Raw genomic sequence first — 11,857 nt, 5'->3', positions numbered from 1 at the left:
CTCATATATGATATAGACCAACTTAATTTTGTGCTCAATGTCCAATGACTCCACATTATTTATCAAGATCTTTGCATCTGTCAAAAACCATTTGTCTACACATATAGGTCAATTCTGCTCTTCTGCTCCATCAGACACAGGCAGCCACAGAAGGATCTGATTAACGGATCAAAGAACAGATGGGCAAACGAAGGGGTTCTGGGTAAGCAGCATCTTTTTCCAGCTTGCCTTAAGAATTACTAAGCCAAGTGGAGAAGTGGGAAAACATGGGTCTGAAAAGAAAGACATTTCAGAAGGGCATCAGGCAATGTAGTGTGCAAAGGGGGCCTCTACCGTGGGTCTCAGGGAACTGCTGCATACAGGCGGGGTTACCTATACATCCAACAGTAACCAAGGAAGCAGCTGGGCCTTGCCTGGCTCCTTGCTGAGTCGTTTCTCATGGCCTTTCACTTGAACCTCTTGGGTCTCTGGCTGTCCAGTTTCCTGAAGATGACGACAAACCTCACTCGGTTGCAGGACAGGCTGAGTGCACCAAAAGCCAGATGAGGACATGACGCTTCACTAAGCCCCCGACACAGTGGCTTCCCTGACCACTGGTGAGCTTGCACAGTATGAAAACTTGTACTTAAAATTGAAGGAGGGACTAAATTATATGCAAGTTGTTTTATGTAATAATCTCTGTAATTTTGTTTTGAGATGGGGGTCTTGTGGTCCAGGCTTTGCTACCAACTTCTGGAGTCACATAATCCTCCTGGCCTGGGCCTCACCAGGAGCGGAGACTACAGGTGTACGCAACGACACTCAAGACTCACATTTCTGTAATTTTAAAACCATCTTGAACAGCAAACCAATTAAAAAAAAACTCGGCTATAACTACAACTAACATTCACTTTATTCAATTTTGTTCTCTCCTCTCAGAAGGCAACAGATGACCACATTAAAAAGGGAGCATTTTTAAATATATACACATAAAATTGGTCTGGGTATCTAAGATGTTTGATGTAAAAGCAAACTGACATTCCAAATCACTAAATGTTCTAGTGAGACTCTACACAGTCATTCCTACGCCTTAGTTATTACATTTTCGTCTAGCATACTCAATTGCTTTCATGACTACAAAAAGGCACTCAGACAAAACAAGACAGGAATAGAAACATTACCTCTATATCTATCTACATACAGAGACATAGTCTTCATGTTATTTTTAATGCCAAAGGTATCATTGGGGGGTTATTTAAAAGAAGCCCTTACTCATGATAGTTTTTTTAAAAAACTGGCATAGAACAGTAACAGCTGGAGAAAAAACTGACAGGTGGAAAACTTAGTGAGTAGATAGGTACAAGACAGCTTATCAAAGAAGAGCAATCTCCACAAATGAGGCTTTTTAATAATACTCCAGTGGTAAGACACTTTAGGGTTTGTCCTTTCTTGATAATAACTGAGTAACATCCTGGAGGGGTACTTTAATTGAATTTTACAATGTAAAAACAATGTATCACAGTAAACAACTTGATAACCCTGAAAATGAAAAGTAGCTTGCTTGTGAAATTAAGTGCCAGTCGTTAACATAATGGCACTAGTCTAGTTTGTGTTTGTATATGTGCACAAACATAATACAGTATAGAAATGTCCAGTGTTTTTGTTTTGTTTTTACAAAGTCATCAATTCAATTTAAATTCAAGAATTATTCTTTAATAGTATTTTGCCAATACAGAAATGACATACCTGGGATCAAATCATTGGAGAGAAAGTTATTCTCTGTTATTTGTATGAGGAAAAGAAAAAGATTCCAGTAACAGCAGTTCTATTAAGTGTTGAAATAAAAATAACTTCTTTACATGTGGAGTTGAGATGTCTCCTTTGTTTCACCAGAGAATAGGCAACAATAAAAATCAAAACCTAAAAACATGGAGCTCTAAGGTTATACAAACACTTCAATTGGCATTTTGCTCCTTTTCGTCTCGACTATTAGTACTTTATAGTTTAAAAATCAAACATAATTTCCTAATAATGAACAACTGCAGGCTTCATACCGTGACCATTTGATAACTGGACCTGAAACCCACCCTAAAGGTTGATTTGTCTTGAGTTTCTACACAGTAAACAGAAAGCAAAGAAGTCGTCTTTTCTAGTCGATAAGCCTCCTGCAGACGGGTTAGCCTAATGGAAAAGTGGGGTGACCCTGCCACGGCTGCTCGTCCTGTGTGGAGAAGGGCAGCACGAGCCCCTTCTCAACGGTGGCGTCTGAACACTCAGGACTGCCGGGTGGTGGGCAGGCGTGCTTTCCTCCTCACCAGAGGAGCCATCTTTCTGAAAACAGCAGGACGGCACACGACGCCTCGGGGCATTCTTCACTAAGACAACACAGAGCTATCTGCCAATGGAAAACGCAATGTCTGGTAAGGATTCACTTAAAATGTCACAGCACAAACAACTTTTAACTTGTGGGATCTGCCTAGAGCTCTGTTAATGCATTCTACCAACTTTTTATCAAGACTTAGAGAAATCCTTTAAAATTCCATTCAAAAAGCGAAATTAAGCCACCTGCCCAAATCACTGATTTTCAAAGAGATCAGCTTATATGGACATACACCACCAGGCATCACATCTAAAACGCTGCTAATCGTCTGCAGGGGACGACATTTCTGAATGAAGGCAGGGCTGGCTAGCAAAGACCTCATTCCCAATACAAGACAAAGGCCACTAAAAAGTGACATGGTGTTAAGTAACACTGACTCCTATGTCAACCATTTTCTTATATACTGATGTTCAAAACATATTTTAAAGCATTTGCTTATTGCTTAGGGAAAAATCATTTTTTAAAAACCCCACGTTTCCCTCATTTTTAGCCTGTAATACTATATGGAAATCCATTTATAGTTCCTGAAGAGCCACAGTGTCACTCACAAACCAACACTATCCTTTCCTTCATTATATCACTGAATACTTAGATCATGTGCTAAGCATTCCAGTCCTCTACTCTTCAAACCAGATTTTAGCACTCAGCCCTCTTGAGATTGTATAGCACAGTCTCAATGAATACATTCCTATGTTAAAAGGCCAGCTCAGCCAACTTCCTTCTGGGGAAATAAAACAGAGTTGGTTTTTATTTGCGGTTTTATTCTGTAAACAAAAAGCTGTGGAAACTTTGGGATCACTGGTGCAAATACAAGAGAAACGTCCTCTCCTATTTGCCCTCCCACTACTTCACTAAGCAGCAGGGCAGGGCTCCAGCCTGACTTCTCTAGTTCTATCAAGACCACAGCCAGGATCAGTACTTCCTAGGAATCCAAGCACTGCCCCATCCGGCCAGGAGTGGCGTGACTGGCCCTGTCACGCTTGAGATTTACGATCGTGCACGCCTGCCTGTTTCGGTGGCTGCTAACAACAAAAGAAGGAGAGCTGCATGGAAGGAGGAGGGAAACTAATGGAAATCTCCACTTGTACTTTTTATCTTCCTACGTTATAGACATGCCCCTAACAAGCACAAAACCCAACTCCCAATGCCGATCATTAGGAATATTAAATTATCAAAATGTAAAACAATTTCTTCACCTAGCACAAGATACTATACAATATTACAAACACAGACACATGAAAAAAAATCAGGCAGTAGAAAATGTACAACAGCTTTGGTGTTATACAAAAGAATTTCCCCCAAACGACTGCCAGTGAAGCACAAGGTTCACGTTTGCTCACCACAGACACTCACTCCCCACGGCAGAGCTCTGCTCGCTTCCATCTAGGTCCTCGGTAAGGTCTGGACAGTGGAGAAAGAACAATGGACAGTTCACCTGGGATTGCTACACCACCACCCACCGCTCCAGGGCGCCAGTGGCAAGTCTCGCCTGTGCACAAACTGCTCTGTGGCACATTTCCTGTCGAGATCACAGCAGGTCCAAAATAAAGTGACAACCAGATTTAATAAATTAATATACATTTTGTTTAAAGATGTACAATGCACATTCTGTTTAATCCAAGGTTTCGGGGCATCGGGGAGCTTCTATTTACACATATACAGATCTCAGACAGCAGTGATGGCGGCAGGTGCAGGGAGAGCAGCGGAGCCTGACAGCTGCTCTCTGAGTGCGGAGGACGTAAGTCAAGTACACGGAACTTAAAAACAATGCTGAGAGATCACGGGGGAAATCTCCAAAGTGAGAAGTCCACAAAAAAGGACACGTAAAGGCAAGGGGAAGGTCAAGGAGTTGAGACAACCACTTTATTCTTGGGATGACTGTGGAGGTGGTGCGGACGTGCCTTGCTTGCCAGATTTCCGTTCATAGTTCACCAGGCGTTGCCCAACAAGGTATCTAGGTGATAAAAACAGCGAGGTCACCTCATGGAGGCCTTTACTACAGAACAGTGTTCCAAAGGGCGGCCAATGAGCTTGGCTTTTCTGCATAATGAGCTGGCTCTGCACTTGAACTATGCTCTGTCCCCAGCACCCACACCATTTTATTTTTTTTTGCAGTACTGAGTAAGGGTCTTGTGATGACTAGGTAAGTACTCTACCATTGGAGCCACACCTCCAGTCCTTCTGTCCTTCTCCATTATTTCTCAAATAAGAGTCTAGTGTTTTTGCTGCTGATGCTGTCATGCCCACCCCGCCCCCCGGCTGCCAGCTTATTTCTTCTGCTTCCCGGCTGAGATGATAGGCACATGCACACAGACAGCTCTCGGCTTTTTCTTTGTTAGGATCATAAGTAGGCTTTGCCCTAGCTGGCCTTAAACCAGGGTTCTTTTCATCTCAGCTCCCTAAGTAGCTGAGATTACAGCCATAAGCCATACATCTAGCCTTTTCTTTGTCTTCTTTATTGTTGGTTGTAGGGCTTGAACTCAGGGAGTGGGCACTGCCCCTGAGCTCTTTTGCTCAAGGCTAGAGCTCTACCACTTTGAGCCACAGCTCCACTTCCAGTTTTCTGGTGGTTTATTGGAGATGAGTCTCATGAATTTTCCTGCCTGGGTTGACTGAACAGCAATCCTCAGATCTCAGCCTTCTGAGTTGCTAGGATTACAGGAATGAGCCATCTGCACCTGACCTTTCATTTGGTTTTTAAGGTAGGGAATCACTAGCTTTCTAGAGTTGGCCTCAAATTTAAGGTCCTCCTGCTCTGCCTTCTGAGTAAATGGAATTTAAGTGTGCCACAGGCATTACCCCACCACCACTCTGGTTTATTTAGTGTGTGTGTGCGCGCACGCATGTACACACTGATACGGGGCTTAAATTCAAGGCCTGAGCTTTTAGGCTTAAGGCTAACACTCCACACTTGAGCCACAGAGCTCCACTTCCTGCTTTTGGTGGTAAACTGAGGTAAGAGTCTCAAGACTTTCCTGGCTAGGATTCATATTTTATAAACCCACATTAAATGTGGAGAAAATGGACAGGGTTATCAGTAGGATAGGTAGTGAAAAAAAGTAAGACACAAACTGGTTGTGGAGAAAAGGAGAAATCAAGGGCAGATCTCAGGGCATCAAGGACGGTGAGAGGCAGGAGGTGACGGTTCATCAACACGAGCTAGGCGAGGTCGCGAAAGGGGTGGGGCTGGGAGAGGAAGGCGGGAGTTGCTGACTGGGATGATGGTGCTGATGCGGCTGGGCATCCACAAGGAGATGGACAGGCCCCCGACCGGGGCGGGGGGATGTAAGCAGATGGCCGGGGTGCTGGCTGGCCCCCCGGGGGATGGCAGGGGACCGGGCTGAATGGCGCCCATGTGAGAGTGCAGCACGTGGAGGCGGGGGGCGGGGGGCGGGGCGGGCTCAGCACACCTGTGCACAGCGCCTAGGAGCCGCGGGTTATCACCCGGCAAGGGGACGGCAGCACCCATCTCAAGGAGCGGATGCAGGCGCAGCCCAGCTTCTCTGGCAGGCCTTGTGCCCGGACACCCTCGGTCAGCACCCAGAGGCCTCCAGTGTCCTATTTCACCTTCTACGGAAGCACACGAAGCCCCTGCGTCTTTCTGTGTGACCTGGGGCTTAATCCCTCTCTGTCTTGTTCTATTCAGGTTTACCATCCAATCCCACTATCCTCCAATGAACCCGTTTCAAACAGGAAACACTCGCTGCTTCATTACACAGCCATAAGGAAAAATGAAATCATGTCATCTAAGGAAAACTGATGCAATTAGAGGACATCATATTGAGCCAAACAACTAAAACTCTAAAAAAAAAAAAATCCTATGTTGCTGCTCATGTGTGGAAACTTCACCTAAAAGACATGCATATGTCTCTATATATCCACGCATTATTAATATGATAAACAGAGTATGAAGCAAACTAAGGTACTACTTAGGAGAATGGACTAAGAGGGCAAATGACTGTAATACTGCAAATAAAAATGCACCACCACAGACTCAATAAAGGTTGCTGATCAGGAGGAGGACGGGGAGAGACTTGATGGGTAGATCCAAGTGACAGAGGGTTGGGTTGGTAAGAGGACGAAGGAAGTTGACTATTATTTTTAAAATGTTATTTGTAACTATGAAAAGTGAACATTTTCTGGGGTTGGGAACTTTTTCTGAGAGGAAGGATGGGGCAGAGAGAGTGGCATGGGAGGTGAGACTGACAGAAACACAGTGTAACACCTGTCTGCAGACCTAACGGCTTTAAAAGGATAAATGAGGGGCTCGGAATGTGGCTTAGTGATAAGAGCGCTTGCCTAGCATGCACAAAGGCCTGGGTTCGATTCCTTAGCACCACATAAAAAGAAAAAGCGGAAGTGGTGATATGGCTCAAGTGGCAGAAGTGCTAGCCTTGAACAAAAAGCAGCTCATGGACAGTGAGTGCTCCGGCCAAGTTCAAGCCCCAGGACTGGCAAAAAAATAAAATACACACAAATGAAAACAACAAAAAGACCACAGGGGTTTTGTAAATGTTTTTTGACGACAATATCTGACTCACTACACATAGCTGACACAAATGAATTCATCAAACATAGCGAGTTATGTCACGCGTGTGGACAGCATTGTGGAGAGAAAAAAGGAAAGAAATGGAAAGCACATAGAGGACCGTCATGCTAATTTGCCCAAGAGCAAATTAATTTAATAGTAGAGAAAGGAGACTGAAGACATCCCCCCTCTCTCCACTCACCCGCACACCAAAGGCAAGCTCAACAGCAGACACAATGGTATTAGATGCCAAAGAAAAGCATGCTCTGAGCTTCAGGAAAGAGCTGGAAATCAAGAGTGGGAAATGTGGGCGCTAGAAGGGTATCACTACTGAAGGGTGAGAGGGGCCGATGCCAGCCAGGACACAGGTGTGAAGGAAGCAAGCAGGCAGGGCGTGGCTCCTGAGAGCAGGCGGCAGAGTTTTCAATGATTTTCCCAACACAGTACCCACGGGCGTTTGCAGCCACTTTAGCGCCTTTCTGTGCAATCGAGGAACCTGGTAGTTGCTAATGGTAACATCTAGTTTTTACCTAAAATAACATTATATGTTGTCAGTCTAAAACAACCAAAATCAGGCTGAGAAGTGAATGGGCAGTCCCTCAATCTTCCTCCCCAAGCCAGCTAAACAGAGAGAGCTTCCTGGCTCTGCCGCTTGAGCCATTCGGAGCGCTTGCCCACCTGTTACTGAGTCCTACGCGCTGCCTCGACCCATCTCCAGACCCTCTCATGCCCACCTACCACGCTAAACACAGACACAAGAAGTGAGAGGTAATACCCACACAAGAGTGGCAAAATGAATTCGAGACTTACTTGTCATTTTTAATATGTTCATAAAGGCGCTTAAATTGGCGGACCTGGAAGGACAGGATTCCCATCAGTACCACAACCATGAGTAAAAATGGGTAAATCCGCCGGTGGACTAAGTTTTGCATTTCCGCAGTAACCCCTGGAAAAACAAGGAAAGGAAGATTGTAAATATTATGCTGACATGGTATGAATATGCGTCGTGATTCTCAAGGGTCCAATAATCGCTGCCCAGCACCGGTGGCTCATGCTTGTAATCCTAGCTGCTCAGGAGGCTGAGACCTGAGGGTTACAGTTTCAAAGCCAGCCAGGGCAGGAAAGTCTGTGAGACTATTATCTCCAATTAATCACCAAAAAGCCAGAAGTGGAGCTGTGTGGCTAAAGCATTAGCCTTGAGAAAAAAAATTGGCTCAGGTATCACCACAGCCTTGAGTTCAAGCTGCAGAACCAGTACAAAGAGAAAGAGAGAGAGAGAATTTCAACAAGAAGCTCCATCACTTTGAACCTGGCCCTTGGCGGGGGGGGGAAGGGGGGTCACCACCGTGGGGCTTGAAATTGGGGCCTGGGCGCTGTCCCTGAGCTCTTTTGCTCAAGGCTAGCACTCTATAATTTGGAGCCACGGTGCCACTTTCAGTTTTCCGGTGCTTAATTGGAGATAAGAATCTCAAGGCTTTTCCTGCCCAGGCTGGCTTTGAACCTTGATCCTCAGGTCTCACCTCCCGAGTGGCTAGGATTACATGCCTGAGCCACCAGTGCCTGGCTGAACCTGACCTTTGAGTGCTTCTGTAAAACACTTGAGAGCCAAAAAACACATTTACTACTCTTTTTCCAACAGAGCTCACAATGAAATTTCTTTTTTTCTTTTTTTTTGGCCAGTCCTAGGCCGTGAACTCAGGGCCTGAGCACTGTCCCTGGCTTCTTTTTTGCTCAAGGCTAGCACTCTGCCACTTGAGCCACAGCGCCCCTTCTGGCCATTTTCTGTATATGTGGTGTTGAGGAATCGAACCCAGGGCCTCATGTATACGAGGCAAGTACTCTTGCCACTAGGCCATATTCCCAGCCCTCACAATGAAATTTCTAAAGTGCAAAAATGAAAAAGTTTAGGTTTGGAAGCCTAAAAAGTAATTCTTAACTCTATATACCATCAATGTGCAAAATACACTATACATTAATGAGCAGAGTATAAAAAAGTAGCTCATTCCTACTACAGCTGTAACAGTAAACTAGAAAATAATCTACCTTTATTTAAAATGTCTTTTCCAATGAGTCTAAAAGATTACTTTTAATAAAGTGGTCTGTCAAGTAAGTAATAAGCAACTATGCAGTATATTTTAATAGGATGCACATATCACTTGATAGTGACAATTCAAATGCAATGAAAATCTGATGTTTTGATTCACAAAGACCAGAAAACAATGTCACTTGTTCACTGTAGTCCCCTGCTCTGCAGCAGACCCAAGGACAAATGCCAGGTTTTGCTTATTACAAAGGTGCCTAAAGCTTGCTACCTAGCCAGTGTCTATTTGCTGACAAAGAAGGGGGTTGTTGGAAGTTATACCAATGGTGACCCTAAAGACTTTTATAGGGTAGTTAAAGGTCTATTTCTTTACCTGGAAAATGTACATAATTATATCCATGCCACAGTAAAGCTTGCTAAGTCTGTCATGTGGTTAAATGAGAGAGAAAAGACATTTTTTGGGTGGCTCACACCTCTGAGATCTGAGGATTGAGGTTCAAGGTTACTCTGGCAGGAAAGTACATGAGACTTATCCAACTAACCACCAAAAAACTGGAAGTAGAGCTGTGGCTCAAGATGGCAGAGTGGTAGCCTTGAGTAAAAGAGCTCAGGAACAGTGGTGGCCAATCCCCACAACTGACAAAAATAAAAGGCAGAAAAAACGAAAGACAAATGTAAGGAAGAGTGATGTAGGGAGAAGCATGTTGGAGTAGATGTCATTTGGTGTGTGTTTAACTGAAAGTCAGAGTGCAACAGAGTGAGATATAGTTAGGTATAACTGGAGCCAAGGTTAAAGCAAGAGGGGGGCCACAATCTATGCTAATGAGCTAGATTGAATTTTATAGGCTACAGAGGAACAAATGAAAAACTTTTCACCAAAAAAAATATAATGAGAGTAGTTTGTCTGAAAGGCCATTAAGGCCACAATGTGATCAGTAAGTTAATGGGGTAAGTTCAAAGGCTGGAAGTGGAGACCAGAGGCTGTTCACCTTAAGGTGAGAGAAAAGCCAGGACAAAGGTGCCAGAGGTCAGAGCAGTGGGACTCCTAACAGCAGGAAGTGACATGGCAATCTTCAAGGTTTCTCCCTTGGGCAATTTGTTGGACAATAATGTAGTTCTTAAGAGAGAGAAATCGGGAAAAGAAAATCATCTATGAAGCGATTTTGGATATATGCTAGGTTTAATGTTCTTTGAAGATTCTTCAGGGCCAATGAATAAGAAAGAGAACCAAATTAGTCTCTGCTCTTTGGTGTTCCCTTTTGCCGACATATTTTAAAAATTAAACCTAACAATATTTCACTTAAGTTTACGTGACTACTGAACTAGTAAGGAGAAAATGTGAAGGAAATCGGATTCTACCTATAAATGTCATTACTTTCTCACCTATCTAGAGCAAAAATTGTACCAAAGAGCTTTAAGATCCTTCTAATCTTATCCTGTGTGGTCAAATGTAAGAAAGGAAGTTATTTTAAAGGTACTCGTTTCTGGTGTTTATTAACAAAAAATAAGGTATCTGGAATCAAACAGCCATTGTTTTGCTGAGTGACAAGAATGTCATGATGCCAATAAAAGCTCTCTTTCAAAGATTTGCAAGCAGTATTACCTACCTAGTAGAGGGACAATGCCAGAAGCGATGACATAAGGTACACAGAGGGAAAGCAAGAGCACAGAGATCACTGGAGCTGCCAATTTACGAATGATATAGTGAAGGTCAATGTTCCGGATGCCATTTGCATAGACCTGAAACAGTGAAGAGAACAAAAGATTAAAACAAAGACACAAGACAAATCCTTAGGTTAATATAGCAATCTACTGAATCACAGCCACAAAGAACTAAATCAACCTGAAAGGATTCAAACTGGTTATTTTTCCTAAATCAAGGCAAATTCTAAGGCCCAAACTTAAGCCTTCAGAGGTGCATGTATCTGTTATCCCAGGGAAGTGGAGATTGGGAGGATTGAGGCTAGCCTGAGCTAACTTTAGCCAGATCTTATTTCAACAAATAAGCCACAAGTGGGATTATGCCTCTAATACCAATTACATGGGGGGAAAAACAACAACAAAACAGGTAGGGGACCACAGTTCAGGGCAAAAAGTACAACATCCAATAAAACTTAAGCTGGTATGATACCCAAATTGTTTTATTTTGTTTTTAAAGAAAATTATTAATTCACTAATACTTTATATTGTCTTTCTTTTTTGGTACTCCTGGGGAGTGAACTCAGCGCCTTTTTCCTAGGCAGATACTCATACCATTTGAGCCAATCCTCCAGTCCTTTTTCTTTTTTTTTTTTTTTTTTTTGGCCAGTCCTGGGGCTTGGACTCAGGGCCTGAGCACTGTCCCTGGCTTCTTCCCGCTCAAGGCTAGCACTCTGCCACTTGAGCCACAGCGCCGCTTCTGGCCGTTTTTCTGTATATGTGGTGCTGGGGAATCGAACCTAGGGCCTCGTGTATCCGAGGCAGGCACTCTTGCCACTAGGCCATATCCCCAGCCCCCTCCAGTCCTTTTTCACTGGTTATTTTTTTAGTAGGGTCTTCTTTACGCCTGGGTTAGCTTGGGCTATAATTCTCCTACTTAGGTTTTCCTAGTCCGGTAGGGATAACAGGCCTGCACCACCATGCCCAGCTATTAGTTGAGATGGAGTCTCTTAAACTACTTTTTTTCTAGAGCTACCTTGAACCACCATCTCTGTCTGGTCTTTGCTTCCAAACAGCTAGGACTACAGGCTTGAGCCACTATGCCTGGCATTTCAGTTAAGTCTAAGTGACTGAACACAACAATACAACCTGGGCAAGAAAATCATGAGTCTCTTATCTCCAATTAACCACCAGGAAACCTAAAGAAGAGCTGTGCCTCAAAGCGGCAGAGTGCTAGCCTTGCGCAAAACTCAAGGGTGGTGCCCAGGCCTAGTTCAAGCCCCACAACTGA

The 11,857-nt window shown here is 43.9% G+C and overlaps 1 protein-coding gene across 2 annotated transcripts in view; it reads right to left on the bottom strand.

Moving 5' to 3' along the window:
* Positions 1-870: 870 nt before the first annotated feature.
* Positions 871-11,857, bottom strand: part of Marchf6 (membrane associated ring-CH-type finger 6) — a 58,080-nt gene continuing 47,093 nt past the window's right edge. The window contains exons 24-26 of one of the 2 annotated variants that reach the window (XM_048368038.1): positions 10,536-10,668; positions 7,698-7,833; positions 871-4,313 (exon numbers count right to left, since the gene is read on the bottom strand). In XM_048368038.1, coding sequence (XP_048223995.1) covers positions 4,223-4,313; positions 7,698-7,833; positions 10,536-10,668 — 360 coding nt within the window. In that variant the 3' untranslated portion in view covers positions 871-4,222. Of the gene's footprint in view, positions 4,314-7,697; positions 7,834-10,535; positions 10,669-11,078; positions 11,101-11,857 lie in introns of those variants that run through there. The other variant, XM_048368040.1, reaches the window with a different exon arrangement.

Source organism: Perognathus longimembris, chromosome 19 (genome assembly GCF_023159225.1).
Source record: "Perognathus longimembris pacificus isolate PPM17 chromosome 19, ASM2315922v1, whole genome shotgun sequence".
NCBI lineage: Eukaryota > Metazoa > Chordata > Mammalia > Rodentia > Heteromyidae > Perognathus > Perognathus longimembris.
The sequence above is the reverse complement of the archived record's forward strand: the minus strand, read 5'-3'. Positions and strand labels throughout refer to the sequence as shown.